Here is a 16856-nt window from a genome sequence, read left to right on the forward strand (position 1 = left end):
CTCATAGGGCATCACTAGTAGCTTCAGGGTCATATAATTTAGGTGAGCTCTCACCAGTAATTGTCATACCCACTGTCTTGTGAGAGCCAAAATTCGGTCTTGTAGGAACTCTGTGAAGCACCTGAACAGACAAGGGCCAATCATTAGCAACAGGAAGCTGGGGACCAGGATTCCAAGTAGAGGGGCAAACCATATTGTCCAGTTTTCCCAGGAGAAACTCCAAAACCTACTAGTTTGGGATTGTTCCTGGAACCTGGCAGCTCTGTCTCAGAGACCCTTTACAGCTTGATGAATGACCCCTGATTTGTTAGCCTCCTTGGACTGCTTACGACTGTCCATAGGACTCTCCTGGCCCTTGTCTTTCCCTGTCTCCTTTAAAGATAAGCTGTTCACCCCAACCTAATAATGGCCATCACTAATAGCCTACTGTTACTGTTCATCTCCACGGTGATAATCTTGGGACATGGAGACCCAGACATACTACCCCCTTACCGCTCTAAAACCCTAGAGCTGGCCCATGCCTTACTAAACTTGTCTCACCCGAGTCTTACGAAAGACTACTGGTTATGCCTTTCTGTTTCCTCAGCCTCTACGGAGGCCATCCCGGTCTCACCTCAGGTTTGAATATTGTCCACATAAGCCTATCATCCTACAGTAGATTTTAGAAACCCTCCTTCCACTAAGGTTGCCGTTTCATTCAAAAAGGACTTTTAGGGCCAGGGATTTAGCTCAGTGGTTTTGCCGCCTGCTGCACAAGTGCAAGGACCCGAGTTCGATCCCCAGTACCAAAAAAGAAAAAAAAAGAACTTTTATAGGAAAAGTCAGGCCACCAAACACAGACTTATATTTGGCCCCATCTCTACTAACATTAAGCTTACCTTCCAGGCCCTCTTCTATATAAAACAGCCCTCCCCTCTAGAGGGCCTTCACTCCTCTCATGTTTTGGGGCCTCCCAAGGTACTGGGACATCTACTGCCCTCTCACTGTAACTTTACCTTAATCACACAGTCACCCCATGAACATCTTGATGTATGGGTCGACTCAGGCACTCGCCAATACCGCCTCACTGGTTGGCCCAGACTAGACAGCTGATCAATGTGGAGTCCCATTTCTGTAAGGGGTGTGAACTCCCTTACCTAGGGGATTTCTTCTGGGGAAACATGGCAGCTCCAATCCCTTCTACCTGCCTCCTCTTACCCAATCTTTTTTTTTTTTTTTTTGGTATCCGGGATTGAACTCGGGTTCTTGCGCTTGCGCAGCAAAACCACTGAGCTCCTCTTACCCAATTTTAAAGGCACACAAGACTAGTTACTGACTGATACACTCAGGATCCTCTTACACTGGGAGAACAAAACTCGAGGTGCTACTCAACAAACTCACTCAGGGCAGGCACCCCCTCTTACGGGAGCAGCCCTAGCCTTCACTGGGTGCATGGGAAGGACCAAAAGAGCCATCAGACACCGCTATTTCTGCCTGTCCTCTCCCAGCATTTTCAGGCTCTGTGGGACTTCTGCCTACCTCTGCCTCCCTGCTAACTGGACAGGAACCTGTACTCTTGCTTATCTTAGCCTCAAGATAGACATTGCCCCTGAAGACACTGACTTCCCAATCCCAGTCCAGGCTCATACTCAACAACGCGAGCTCCCTTCCTGATACCCCTGATAGTAAGTAGGCTTAGGAATGGCTTCAGGGATTGAGACTGGAGTCGCAGGCATAACCACTGCAGCCCTCACTTCCCAGTCACTTTCTAGCAAGGGCCTGTCTTATTGTAAGGCACTTCTCTATCAGGACCACTATTACCTAAGTGACTATACTTGTAACCTTATTGGTTGATCGTGGCTATGGCCCATGTTGTACCCACGTAGTTTTTGCTCTATAAAACTTCCCTGTAAGGGCTGGGGATTTAGCTCAGTGGTTCTGCCGCCTGCCTTGAAAGCACAAGGACCCAAGTTCGATCCCTGGTACCAAAAAAACCCTTCTCTGTAGAGTGGGGTCCCCAGCTACTCCTCAGGAGCTATCCTATCAATAAATATCTTCCTACTCTTGGGCTGGGAGTTTAGCTCAGTGGTTCTGCCATCTGCCTCAAAAGCGCAAGGTCCCGAGTTTGATCCCTGGTACAAAAAAAGAAAAAATCTTCCTACTCTTAACCTTCATTTTCCTAGAATTCATTCTTCGATTTTTAGAGAACATGAGCTTGGTGTGTTAGACAGCTAACAGGTTGGGAGATAGAATATTTCATATTTCATCTCCGGTAGTATTTCCTGTATCAATTCTTCCCTCATATTCTAACCAAAGGGGATAAAATTGTCCAATAAGAAACTTCTAGTATTGGAAGTAAAGGGAGGATTTCAAATTCCAGTTTTCAAAAAAAATGATGTTTAAATGGGGAACTGAGCAAATAGAGGAATCACATTTATTTTTCCCAAAGACTAGTGTTAATCTTCCGGGATGAGACTTAATTTCAGGCTAGGTTTGGGACTAGGAGCAGAAGACTGGCAGTTTAAAGTGTTAATGAGGCTTCTATCTAAGAAAAAGAAGGGAAGCTGGGGATTTAGCTCATTGGTTTGGGCACCTGCCTCACAAGCGCAAGGTCCTGAGTTTGATCCCCAGTACCAAAAGAAGGGAAAGTTGACTCTCATGTGTGGGTTAAGGAAGGTAATAAAGGAGGATTACAAATCACTCTTCTCCATATTGATTTAAAACAACCAGAATAGTAGAAAACAATGCCACATATCAGCTGAGGGAAGGAGGGGTCTGCACTCAGTGATGAAAGGTATGATCAGGGACAGGTTGTTCAAACCTTGCATGTCACCATATAACACTCCAATACTCCTGGTTAAGAAATCTTGATGGGTTGTACAGGCTGGTGCAGGATCTCTGAGCCATAAATCAAATTGTCCAGGCCCATCATCCTGTGGTGTCTAACCCCTACACCCTTCTCAGTAAAATCCCATATGAACACAAGTGGTAGATCTAAAGGACCCTTTCTGAGCCTGCTCCCTAGATCCCAAGAGCAGAGACCTCTTTGCTTTGGAATGGGAGAACCCCATTATTGGGAAGAAATAATAATACCGTTAGATGGTATTGCCCCAAGGCTAATTTATGGAAGCCCCGATTTTATTTACCCAAGTTTTAGAAACAGTGCTTGAGGAATTTCAACCTCCTTGCAGACTCAGTTGTTGCAATATGTGAATGATCTCTAGTTTCAGGGGGAAAAGAAGGACAAGGTATCAGAGGCTCTGATCAGTCTGCTAAACTTCTTAGGAGAAAAAGGGCTATGAGTCTTTAAAAGTAAGTTACAGTTTGTGGGAAAGAAAGTCAAGTACTTAGGACATTTAATCAGTGAGGGAAAGTGGTGCATCAACCCTGAAAAAATTTCAGGTACTGTGAGCCTACCCCTCTTCAAAACTAAAAGAAAACTCAGAAACCTCTTGAGGCTAACTTGTTCCTGTCACCTATGGATTGACTCATAAGCACAAAAGTCTAAGCTCTGAACTTTAAATTGTTAGAAGAAGAATCAGATCCCTTGCAATAGTCCCCAGAAGAAATACAAACAGTAGACAATCTGAAACAGACTCTCATTACAGCCCCAGTTTTAGCCCTTCCCTCATCAGAAAAGCCCTTCCATCTGTTTGCCACCGTGGATAAGGGTGCAGCCCTCAGGGTCCTAACCCAAACTGGGGGAGGAAGGAAGGAACCAATAACTTTTATCTCCAAATTTTTTGACCCTGTCTCTAGAGGGTGGCCTGAATGTGTATTGGCAGTGGCTGCTACTGCTCTGCTGGTGAAAAATAAATAAAAATTGACTTTTGGTGGGACCTTAGTGGTAAGCAGTCCACCCCAAGTTAGGACTATCTTGGACCAAAAAGCTAAAAGATGGTTAACAGACTCTTGGATACTAAAATATTATGCTATTTTGTTAGAAAGAGATGACTTGGTTCTTACAACAATTACTTCCCTAAATTCTGCAAACCTCCTAGGGAAAGAAACATCCAGGGGCCCTGGACCATGACTGCTTAGACATCATAGAGTATCAAACTAAAATTAGACCAGATCTGAGAGAGACTCTGCTCCATAAAGGGGTCAGGTTCTTTGTGGGCAGATCATCCTGGATGATAGAGGAAAAGAGACATAATGGCTACACTACAGTTGAGGGAAAGAGTCCCTAGTTGAAGGAAAGAGGTTACCCAGCAATTGGTCCACCCAGACTTGTGAATTGTATGCCTAAGACCAGCCTCTAAAGCACCTGGAGGGGCAAGATGGGGCCACTTAACTGACTCTAAATATGCTTATGGGGTGGTGCACACCTTTGAAAAAATCAGGACAGAGTGAGGCCTTATAAATGAAAAGAAAAAAATAATACAGGGGGAATTAATTAACAAGTATCAGAAAGCCTCTTGCTTCCTGAGGAAGTGGCTGTAGTTCATGTAAGTGGTCATCAGAAGACAGTTTTGAAAGCCATAGGAAATAGGACCACTAATAAAGCAGCAAAACGGCCTGTCTTGGAGAAAGAGATTGAGATATTAAGCCTGATCCCCAGCTTACCAGTTTACACTAATTCCTCAGTTCGCAAAGGAAGAAGAAAAAGTAAAAAAACCAAACAAACCAAAAAAAACCCCTCAGTCACTCAAACCAAGAGTCAAAAATGGATACTACCAGGGTCGGGGATTTAGCACAGTGGTTCTAATCCCTGCCCCGAAAAGCGCAAGGTCCTGAGTTCGATCCCCAGTACCAAAAAAATAAAATGGGTACTTCAAGTTGAAAGAGAAATGATACACAAACCTACAATGAGGGAATTAATGTTCACACTACATAAGATAAGTCACTGAGGCACCCAGGCTATGTGTGATACAGTACTAAGAAACTATGAAAAAAAAAAAAAAAAGAAAGAAACTATGGTTCCCTGTGATGAGTGTAATCATTACGTATATCTAAAATGTACCAATAAATGTTTTGCTTAAAAAAAAGAAAGAAAGAAACCATAGTTGCTTAGGGATTTACACCATTGGCAAAGGGTCTGCAGAAGCTGTGTGACAAGTCAGAAAATAAATAAGGGGTAATTAGGAAGCATGCTGCAGTAGGGAGACTTCCCTGACTAAGGCCATTTCAGAGTATTCCAGTGGACTTTACAGAAATCCCCAAGGTGAGAAGGCTCGTATATTTACTACTAATAGTTGATTACCTCTCTGGCTGGGTAGAAGCCTTCCCTCTTTCAACAGCCACTGCTGGTAATGTTGCCAAAATAATTCTAACAGATTATACCTGAATTTTGTTGGCCTAGTAGAAAACAATGGCAATCATTTCACTTCAAAGGTGCTCCTGGGGCCGGGGATTTAGCTCAGTGGTTTCGCAGCCTGTTACACAAGCGCAAGGACTGGAGTTTGATCCCCGGTACAAAAAAAAAAAAAGTAAAATACTTAAATTTGGCCTGGGGATTTAGCTCAGTGTTTCCATCGCCTGCCTTGTAAGCGCAAGGTCCCGAGTTTGATCCCCGGTACCAAAATAAATAAATAAATAAATAAAATAAAATAAACAAAGGTGCTCCTGGAGATCACAGACAGTTTGAACATTAATTGGGATTCTCATATTCCATGACACTCCCCCTGCTCTGGAAAGGTAGAGAGGATGAATAAACCATTAAAAGACATATCACTAAATGAATCTTAGAGACCAAACTTCCCTGGATTAAATGTCTGCCAGCAGCACTTCTTGAGATCAGGGCTGCCCCAAGAAAGGATGTGGGGCTGTTCCTCTAAAACTGCTACATGGGGTTCCACACTTGAGTAGATCTACAGACCTCCCCACTATAAGATCCAAGGATCAATTTTTTTTTTTTTTTGTACTGGGGATTGAACTTGGGTCTTTGTGTTTGCATAGCAGGCGGCGAAACCACTGAGCTAAATCCCTGGCCAGGATCAATTTTTTAAAAATTATGCACTGGCTATCTCCTCCATTTTATCTTCCCTCAGGTTGAAAGGTCTCCTGGCCCAGACTCCACCTTGGAGTTCATCATTCATTAGTTTCAACTTGGTGACCTGGTGTTGATAAAGACCTAGAAAAAGGACAAGCTCCAGCCAAATTGAGAAGGGACTTATTAAGTGCTCCTGACTGCAATACAAACAAAAAAAGAATAGACTCACCACAGTCAAGTTAAGGGGTGGAACAAAGTCAATAGAAAGTATATAAATCACCTGAGGACCCTCTGAGGCTAAATTTTGGGGGGGTTACCAGGGATCAAACTCTGGTCCTTGCACTTACAAGTCAGGTGGCAGAACCACTGAGCTAAATCCCCGGCCCAAAGGCTAAAATTTTTAAAAAACAAAAAGGTTCAGTAATGAAGGGGACATTTCTTCATACCTGGTTTGACTGAGCAGTTTAATGTCCTATACCGCAGACCAGCTGCAGTCGATGTGCAGTCGATGTAGGGCAGGAAGGGGAAATGTCCTGGGTCGGCGATGAGAAAAGAACCTTCACAAGCAATGTTCAGGTTCCCTCTGAGAAATCTCAGGGTCTGATTTATTTTTATATCTTTAAGCAATAGCTGGGAGGCATTGGGTGGAACATGTTAAGTTGCCTTAGCAATTTTCTATTGAAGTAAAGGTTATTTTTTGCTAAACAAAGTACACTTCCTCTAAGCTGTTTCATCATGAATACATATTTAAAAATTACAATTGTCCCCTTATTTACCCACACCTAAACAGAACAGAAAGTAACTTAATCAAAATCTTTATATCAGCGGGGGTACAAGCAAGATTTAATCAACTAAGTCTCAAACTTGTGGTCACCAGCTGGCCCTTGAGAAACTGCACAATGGTTAATATAGTTTGCTATTAGCTCTCTATTTTTCTTTACCTCTATTCATCTTAACTAAATGTCATTTGGGTTCATAGTCCATGAGCAGGAGATATTTACAGCACTTTGAGAAATACTGAGTAACTTCCCTCCTTAATGCATTTACCTGTCTTAACTTTCTTTTTCCCATTTACCACTATTTCTTACAGCTAAAGTCTGTCCTTTCAATCTCTTCATAAGACCCCTTTAGTAAAAAGAACATCAGCAATAAGAGGGGGAGTCATAGTAGTGGGGGAAACGAGCGGGTTTTAGGAGAGGTTTCTTTAGGAGTGGATGTGGGAATAGAACTAAGAGAAACTGGAATTTGGGACTTGTAAGCCAGATCAGATTTCAACATATCATTGCCAATTTGCCTCATGGAGAGTTTGTTGTTAGTCACAAACACAATGACTCCTGTGATCAGAGTAACAATTTTAAACATTATGGCAAGAAAAAAAATAAAACATGAGGGTACGATGTGTTCCACCCTTTCTTTCCCCCAGCTGGAACTTTGTCAAGCAGCATCGGAGGTCAGTTGGGCTTCGCCAGTCCTACAACCAAAAAAAGACTAAAAGCTCACTTTAAAAAATATCAAAACCCTGGAAAATGGGGCAGTTACTATCCATTAGTAATAAACATAACCAGAACCTTAGAACCTCAGACTATTAAATTTGATGCCTTCAAAACATAACAAAACAAACAAACAAACAACAAAAAATGCCAGGATTTAGCTCAGTGGTTTCGTGGCCTGCTGCGAAAGCACAAGGACCCGAGTTTGATTCCTGGTACCAAAAAAAAAAAAATTGATGCCTGTCAGGCTCTGCCCTGTGGGACTTTGGGACGCCAAAGGCAATTCTCATAGGCTGTTAAATACCTCTGCCCAGAGTTAGGATTTTTATTTTTATTTTTTTAAATTTAATTTATTTTTTTTACTGGGACTCAAATTCAGGGCCTCACACTTGCCAGGCAAGCGCTGTGCTACTGCACTACACTCCTGGCCCTAGGATTACTTTTTTTTTTTTTTTTTGGTACCAGGGATCAAACTCTGGTCCTTGCCCTTGCGAGGCAGGTGGCGGAACCACTGCTCTAAATCCCCAGCCCTATTTTTTACAGCACAAATAAGTTCACTGATAAAACAAAAAGCATTCCTAGGGACTCTTATGGGTTCAATAACAGCTTTAACCAAAAGCAGGTACTGTATTAAGAAAGCCGACAGCCACAGCATCCAATCTCTAGAGAAATGCCTCTCTTGCCCTCATTACTTTCCAGAACATCTTGCCAGGCAAGCAACCATTTTATACTCAGAGATATACTGAGAACAGAAAAAGAAAAGCCTATAGCTAACTATGATCCAAGGAATCATAGGATCATGAGGAAGGGGCCCCAGGTGCACAGTAAAAGCAGATAAATCCAATTCTGGCCACTTCCTCATACCTCCAGTGTGCTGACACTAACACTGGACTTGGTTAAACCTTAGGGACACAGAACAAGTAGGGATAGACAGGATACCTTCTCTATCCTCAGTTTCCTTTGAAGGTGGCAACTCTTCTCCCCCCCACCCCCACCCCGCTTAAATTCTTTTATTGGTACATTTTAGGTATAGAATACATTTACATTTATCATTGGGTGCTTGTCCCTGTACATGATGTACCTTGGTTCTTATTTTTTCCCCATTCCCTGTCCTCCCTTCACCCTCTCCACCCTTCCCTATTTACAAAGACTTTGTTTCCATTTTTTCCTTTTCTCGTAATTTTTCCTTTCCCTTCTTTCCTTTCCTCTTCCCCTCCCACTTCCCCTACCCCTTTGGACCTTTTCTTCCTATTTTAAATTATTAATTGATTTTAATCATTTTAATCTTTATTTACATTTTCAGTTTCTCACACCAGAGAAACTGCTTGTTATTTACATGTGTGTCCTATTTATTTCACTTAAGAGTATGGCCTCAATATGCATCCACTTAGCTACAAATGTCTCTAGTTTCTCATTCTTTATGGCTGAGTAGTACTCCATTTTTAAAAAACCACATCTTCTTTATCCAGTTTCAGGAACTACTCTTCTTCTCATTTCCAATAAAGCTCTTTTAACTTCTCCCCTTGGTTCACAACTTCATTCCTTGATGTCGTGAGACCACGAACTTGGCACATTTGACATCTAACAGGTCAGGAGTTACATTTTTCTTATATCAATAGCAAAGCCCATGGTCTTGTGGGGGGAGATGTTTCTGAGAGGGACCCAATAGGAAACCTTGCCCTCTGAATTGTAATATGCATCTGCAGGCCTACCCTCTGTTATAAGACATTGCATGCAGAGATGGGCGCACTCCTGCCTACACACAGTTCAAATCGTATTTCTTCATGTATCCTTTTTTTTTTTTGGTACTGGGGATCAAACTCAGGTCCTTGCACTTGTGCAGCAGGCGGCAAAACCACTGAGCTAAATCCCCAGCCTTTTGTTTAGTTTTTGCGACAGGATTTTTCTATGTGGTTCAGGATGGCCTTGAACTCACCATGTAGTCCCAGCTGGCCTTGAACTCTGGGTGATCCTCCTGGCTCAGACTCCCTAGTGCTGGGATTACAGTACAGGCATGCACCACCACTCCCAGCTCCATCACTATTTTTAAACAAGATGTCAGGCTGGGCATGGTGGCACACACCTGTAACCTCAGCACTTGGGAGGTTGAGGCAGGAGGATCACAGAGAGTTCGAGACCAGCCTGGGCTACACAGACAGCTCAAGGACAGCCTGAACTACATAGTGAGACCCTGTCTTGAATCAATCAATCAAACAAACAAACCAATGGTGATGAGGAGAATTTTGTACCACAGTACCCAGAAGAGTTGATGATTTTGGCTAAACTGAGCCTGTTCTTGGTAATGCTCCTCTCTGGAAGGCTTTATGTGAACAAAACAAAGCAAAGGTCTGGGGATTTAGCTCAGTGGCACCATACCTGCCTTGCAAGTGTAAGGTCCTGAGTTTGATTCCTGATACTGCAAAAAAAAAAAAAAAAAAAAAAGATACAAAGCAAAGAACAAAACAATAAAATCTTGAAGGGACATAGGAGCTTCTCCAGCAAGCAGGTGCCTGCTCTGAGTTCCTAACTAGTGTCACTGGCTAGCATGGCTCCTTGCTTTTAGTGATAATGGAAATTAAAACTAAAGCATGAATTCATAGGAAAAATCTTTAATTAGAAAAAGAAAACGCAAGAGATTTTAGCTTGAAGAGCTGACAAAAATCAGGTTGGCCCTTAACAAAAGAGAGTAAAAAAAATAGAAAAGGACTCTAGCTTGAGCAGCTGGAGGGTGCATACTCTGATAGAGGGGATCAGGCTGGCTCACCCACAAAAAAGCAGGTCAGCTTTCAGGGGAGGCGGTTTAGGATCTGGTTGATCATTCTGTCAATCCTGGTTTAGCAGCTCTGGAGGGATCTTCATGGTTTGAGGAGCAATTTTTGCCCATAAAATGATTGTTTCTATTTAGGGCAATCTCAAATCATTTGAGGCTCTGTTTATCCTTGAATTCAGATGATCACAGGTTTAGGACAAATGGGCATTCTGGTCTAGCTGAATGTTCCTCTAAACCTCTTATCCTTGGTATCCTTAATCTTAAAGGGTGATGAGACTATATAAGGCTAATCAACCTTGTTTTGCCAACTTTTACACACTCCCTAAACAACTAACATACCTATATGTAAAGCTGAGAAGGGATATGACCCAAAGTTTTATGTTAACAAGGGATACAAAGCGGTCAGGCTTTGTTCTGCTTTTAGTTATATTTGGACATCTGCAGGACCAAGTGAAGTATCGCAGTACTCAGCAAAAACTGATTTTAAATTCCTGAATGCTTCAAAAAACAGTAACAATGACAAAAAACACAAATCGCCACCCCCCTTCTTTTTTTGGTACTGGGGATCGAACTCTGGTCCTTGCGCTTGCAAGGCAGGCAATGGAACCACTGAGCTAAATCCCCAGCCTTGCCCTCCTCCTAATAAAAAGCAGATTTTTAAAAATTAAAACAAAACAAAAAAGCAGACTAGGGGCCCAAGAGTCTGCCTATTCTCTATCCCTATAGCGGTCTCTGATTAGTCACTACCAACTCAGACTTTCACACTGCTCACTCTCAACAACCCTGAAACCCCAGCCCCAACAACCACAGAGCTGTGGGGTACCCAAGGCCACCCACTGGACAGCTTTCAGTATGCTCACTGGGGCTGGCTCCTCCCAGGGAGAGGTTGAGGGGTCCCCTGCTCTAGTGTCACTGCAAACAGGGATGATGCAAGGGAGCGTTCAATGGGCTGTCGGTGAAAGGAGAAGCCAGCCAGGGAAATCAAGCGGATGGGCCTCACAAATAGCAGGTGTAAGCAGCCCAAATCTGGGACACGCTTTGGCGCGCGCTTAATCTATCTCCCAACGCCATTATGGAATACAAAACTCACACTGACAGCGTCAAGCACGTGTTGGGGGTGCTGGCGGGGGGAAGGCTCCTGAACTTAGCAGACATAGCTCTGTAGTTGGGTCCAGAGGCGCACCGTTGTGCAGGAGATTGGCTTGTGGAGAGGAGACAGACCAGACAGGCCAGCCCCTCTGTGGTGCCGGCCACTCTGTGTAGGTGTTGGCGAGGCTCCCTGCACCACGGGGTGCTTTGGGGCAGAGAGCCCTTCCACGGAAACCCAGTTACACTGCCTGCCCTGGCTTCATTTCTACAGGCTGTCTGGTCTTTCCCATGCTAGCCACTATTGGAAATTAAAGGCAAAGCGCTTTTACTTGGCTGTTTTTTTTCCAATATAATTTCACTGAATAAAGTCCTCTTCCCTGCCCATCCCTCACCTCCCTTTTGCATGTCTATTTCACCTGTCAGTTTCAGTCTGTTCTTTGTCCTGGAAAATTGGCTTAACAGGACTGATGAATCCATGTTCCTTGTGTGTACAGCCAAGGTTGTAGAGAGGCAGGGCAGTATATGAGGGAGAAGAATCAAAGGGAAAAGCTTGAAGACTTGGACAGCAGAGCTCTCTGTCCTTAGGGCAAGTCACTGGCAAGCTTGCTCCTTTAGTGATCAAGTGTCAGAAACAAGCGCAGGTTTTTATGAGAAGGCTGTGGGAGTAATTGCCAGGTCATCTCCACAGTGGAGTCAGAACCAGCCAGCTGGGAGTCCAGACTCAGGTCTAGTTGTCTCCTGTGGCCCTGAATCAGTATGTGTTGAGTCCCTCTGCAGCTCTGCTTCAGTTTCCCCAGCTATAACCTGGGGGATAATAGATTGTGGGGAAGCTGATGTAATCTTCATAATCGAGGGTCCTCAAGGAGGAAGCTCTTAGAGGGCCAAGTATTATGTTACTGTCATCACCACTGTTAGTAATAATGTCACCATCATGTGGCTCTTATTAAAGATTAGTATTGAGCCCAGTGACTGTGTTCAGCAGCAGACCAGTTGGGGGTCTTTTTCCCATGCATTCGTAGGTAGAGCTTGCTTCTACCAGCTTGGTGCCAACCTGGTGGGGCGCACTGCCATGGGAGTTGGTCTGTAATAATATGGCTGGCTGTGACCATCATAGCCAGCAGCAGTCACTAGCCTGCCCTGGTTCTGGCCCTGGCGCTCTTTTTGGCAGCCTCTGTTAGCACTGTCTTCTCAGGCACATCTGCCTTACTCTCTCTTCTGGGGCAGTCATAGTTTCTGCCCTCCTGCCAGGCTCTGTCCGGGCTGGAAAGACCTAGTTCTAGAACTCTTATTTTCAAGATTCTCAAGTTTGCCACCCCCACCCCCAGCCCCACCCCACCAACTCAGAGCCAGCTTCACATGTGGGTAAGAAAGGGAAAGAGGTATTTTTCATCAACTCTCTCCTCTCTGCTATTCTACCTTCCTGATCCCGAGGTGACTCCTCTTGACTGTTGTAGAAACATGCATAAGCCCTTCAAAGTCCAGCAGAGCCTGTGGCCCTTAGTCTGACAGAAGGGCTGGGCTGCTACGCTGCCTTCCCCAGAGGGTGTCTCTGGGACTCCAGTCCTGCAGCCCTGGGGCCAGAACACCCTCCTCCAGACCCAGACACTGCCTTCCCTCGTGTTCCCTTCTCTTTCCTCTCCTAATTGTACTTCCACTAGAATGCCAGAAGCCTGGACCCCCAAAGGCTCCTTTTTCAAAACCTCTGGAAGCAGCGGTTGAATGTGCCATAACCGTCTCCCTCTCTGGATGGCACCATCATTGAAGCTGGCATCATCGGAGTCCCTTGTTCTGTTGGTGTGCCACCTGGAAGATCCTTCTGTCCTGGACGAGAGGAATGGAAGAGCATGTTATGCTTTGAGAACAGACTGATGCACAGCAGCCATGACAACAGCTGAGATCACAAATAAATGGTGCTAAACTAAAAAAAAAAAACAAAAAACAATAGTGGGTGTAAGGAGGTAGGGAAGCTGGTGTTGCCCAAATCTCCTGAGCCCAGGGAACACCTAGACTGACCATGCCATTTCTATCCCAGGAACTGCACCAGCCCCACTCCCTAAATATAATAGTCCGCCAGGGTTCTTAAGGGGCACAAAAATCTCTCAGAACTTCACTCGACAAACTTAAACCCAAACCTCGGATGGGATACGGTGGCTTTAAATCCCAAAATGAACACATTCCCAAAATGGCCGCCGAGGCAGCCCTGCCAGCGGGAGCCATGCCCCTTAAAATGGCAGCCTGGGTCTCAGGATATGCACGCATCTTGCGTCCCCTCTCTGAAGACGCCCATCGTTCATTCACTTTTCTTGATGTTCCTTTCTCTATTGCTTGGAACGGGTCTCCATATTCCCCTAGAAAAAGTTGTGCTTGCCTGCGCCAGGGTCACCGATATGGGGGTCGTTGTCTTCGCCACTCTCAAAATGGCGCCAATTTGGCTCACGCCCCGACACCCGCGCGCCGAGATGGCGGTCATATTTTGTGCGGGGCGAGCCCCTTCCGGACCACTTAAAATGGCGGCAGCCGAGGGGGCGGGGCTGCGCGCGGAGCCTGTCGGGTCGCGCGCGGTGTGCTGGGAAGGGGTGGAGCGCGGCCGCGCCGGCGCGTCGGAGCTAGAGGCAGCCACCGAGATGGTGAGCGGGTACGGGGGGAGGGGTGGCCGGGCCGGGCCGGGCCGGGGGCAGCGGGGGCGGTGGGCTCCGCGCCCTGCGAGGGGCTGCCTCCGGGCACTGACGCGGGCCGATCGCCCCCAGGATGTGTTCCTCATGATCCGGCGCCACAAGACCACCATCTTCACGGACGCCAAGGAGTCGAGCACCGTGTTCGAGCTGAAGCGCATCGTCGAGGGCATCCTCAAGCGGCCACCAGACGAGCAGAGACTGTATAAGGTTCGGCGGACGGGCGGGCGCGTCAGTGGGGTTCGAGTGGCGCCCGCCAGGGCCGTCAGGTAGCCTGAAAAGCCTTGCGGCTTGCAGTCTCGGACCCGCTCCCAGCTGGCTTCCCCGGCCGTCGTCTATGATTGGGGAAACTGTGGCTCTGCGGGGTAGTGTTCCCTAGCTGGAAGTCCTACCAGAGCTAGCATCTGAACCGGGTCGCCCATAATTCTTGGTTTGCCCGAGGTTCCTGATCCCCGGGGGTTAGGTGGGACTCCATGCAAAGAAATACACTGTCGAGGTAGGTCAGGTCCCCTCAGTGCTTCACCAGGCCATCGTGTGTCACCCACCAAGCTCTCACTCATGTTCTGGAAGATACCCCCCTCTTACAAGCCTGCTGCGGTCATTCAGTAAGGGTGGCTGGGGGATTGGGATCCTCACTGGGGAATCGGATGCATTAGGCTTTGATTCAGGTCTCCCTGCAGCATGAGGTTGTCAATAAGTACAACGACCCGATTCCAGCTGGAAAGTGGGGAAATACGCAGCTTCAAATCTGCAGGTCTTTCCTCCCTGACACCCGCTGAGGCTTCCTTCTTTTTTTTTTTTTTTTGGTACCGGGGATCGAACTCGGGTCCTTGCGCTTGCGCAGCGGGCGGCTAAACCACTGAGCTAAATCCCGGGCCCTAGGCTCCCTTCTTAATAGCCCCTCCAGCTGCCTCTGCCTGTCCCGGATGCCACATCGTGTACCAAGTGCTTTCTGCATCTTCATAGCGCTCTGAGATATCTGCCTTATGAGTTGGGAATTCCAGTAATTCTTACTTTACAGTTGGGAAATTTTGACAAAATGTTTAATCAGCTTGACCAAGGTAACAGCTGAGAATCAAATTTGGCTTGGCCTCTCTGCAGACTAGGTTGATGGCTCCTAAATTAGATTAGCCTGGAGAGTTTGGAAAAACCAGATTCCTTAAGTCCTTCCTTCCAAGGTTTTGATTTTGGAGTTCTTAGATATCGTCCTGGAATCTGTTTTTGACATACTTGGGGGTGTCACCCATCCTTGGGGCTCTTTGCCTTCTGACTTCCAGTGTAGTTGCTGGCCAGATACTATGTGGGCCGTGCCTCTCGTGGGACCTCATCGAAGACCTTTCGTCTCTCTTCAGGATGACCAGCTTCTAGATGATGGCAAAACACTGGGCGAGTGTGGCTTTACCAGCCAGACAGCAAGGCCACAGGCCCCAGCCACAGTGGGGCTGGCCTTCCGGGCAGGTAAGTCCGGGCTGGATGGCCAGCTGCGTGTCACTCCCACCCCACCAGCTTGGAGTTCCCAGCTCCACAGTGGAGTGTGACGGGCCCTGCCTCAAAAGAACGCAGCCTGAGCTCCACCACCCAAGACATTGCCTGTGGCGAGTGCTCCACAGATAGAAGTCTGCGTGCATGGTGATACTGAGGCAGTTGTACAGCATGTGAGATGATTGTACAGTTCAGGTTTCATGTAAGAGTGCCCCTTTAAGGGGGCAAGTGAGGCTGAAAACCCATCTAGTCTGCTTCCTAAGCCAGGTCAGGGCTGCATTCTCCCAGAAGTGGCCTTTAAATTTGAGCAGTTGCCCCTCAAGGCTTGGAACATTGATAGACCCATTTTGCAGATTTGAAAATGAAGGCTGAGATGACTTGTTTTTCCCATAACTCCTACCTATGGTGTTGGATGAGGTGGTGACCCTGTATTCATTACCTTTAAGGCAAGTGGTGGCTGTGATAGGTGATGTGAACTGTTTGCTTCTTCCTAAGGACTACTTTATTTGTAAAAAGGCTCTTCTAGGTACAGCTGACCAATCAGTATTAGCTTCCTAGGCCTTGACTGGATGTTGCACTATCCACCACTATTGTCTGTGCTGAAACATGAGACATACTTCTCCTTCAGCCCCAAACTGCTCAGTTAGGGAGATGACAATGTTAAATCAAGTGTGAAATGGCATTGGCTAGACTGATTACAAGACCAGTGGTGGAAGCAAGAATTGTCACTGCAAGGCTGGGGATTTGGCTGAGTGGTGCTGCTACCTGCCTCACAACCGCAAGGTCCTGAGTTTGATCTCTGGTACCAAAAAAAAAAAAAACTTGCACTGCAGATTTGTGACTTGGAAGATTAGATGATTTGAGATCAGGTAATTCCATGTGAATTGGAAGATGTTTGGCAGCATCCCTAGCCTCTTTGCTAAGTGCCAGTTCTGGCCCCCCAATTTCCTAATTATAACCAGCATACTCTCCAGATATGCCAAGCTTTGGAGAAGAGGATCATTTGAGAACTGTGAGCAGGTGGAGGAGTCATTTGGGTGGAAGAAAGTATACGTGAAAAGGAGGAAAGTGAGGTTCGTTTTATGCTAGGGCAGCAGTGGGAACTGAAGCCACTATTGGGCAGGGGATTACTTAAAGGATTACCACAGGTGATGTCAAGGCCCTGGGACAGGAGTCAGGGCACCTCCAGTTCTGTCCCCTTCCCAACAGATGACACCTTTGAGGCCCTGCGCATCGAGCCCTTCTCTAGCCCGCCGGAGCTTCCAGATGTGATGAAGCCTCAGGACTCTGGAGGGAGCACCAACGAACAAGCTGTACAGTGAGGGCCCTTGGCCTGCCCCCAGAGGCCCATTGCCCCAATAAAAGATTTGGCTTTCTGCCTGGTCGCTGCCTCTTTCTCACTCCCCCCTCTCCCCAGGCATTACCTTCCCTGGGATGGGTCT

The 16856-nt window shown here is 46.3% G+C and overlaps 1 protein-coding gene and 1 long non-coding RNA gene across 2 annotated transcripts in view; one reads left to right on the forward strand and one right to left on the reverse strand.

Moving 5' to 3' along the window:
- Window positions 1–13386, reverse strand: part of LOC147820955 (uncharacterized) — a 50587-nt gene extending 37201 nt beyond the window's left edge. The window contains exon 1 of the long non-coding RNA XR_015448007.1: window positions 6358–13386. This is a non-coding gene — a long non-coding RNA (uncharacterized LOC147820955). The remainder of the gene's footprint in view (window positions 1–6357) is intronic.
- Window positions 13387–13767: 381 nt separating this feature from the next.
- Elob (elongin B) lies at window positions 13768–16796 on the forward strand. The gene is given in 5 exon segments (XM_004864676.3): window positions 13768–13887; window positions 14008–14142; window positions 15285–15390; window positions 16624–16667; window positions 16669–16796. Coding segments are annotated over 5 exon segments (423 nt in total). The 3' UTR covers window positions 16687–16796.
- The last annotated feature ends 60 nt before the right edge of the window (window positions 16797–16856 follow it).

The sequence above is a fragment of the Heterocephalus glaber genome, unplaced genomic scaffold (assembly GCF_053883595.1).
Source record: "Heterocephalus glaber isolate CG9 unplaced genomic scaffold, H.glaber_assembly_v1.0 deba00001781, whole genome shotgun sequence".
NCBI lineage: Eukaryota > Metazoa > Chordata > Mammalia > Rodentia > Bathyergidae > Heterocephalus > Heterocephalus glaber.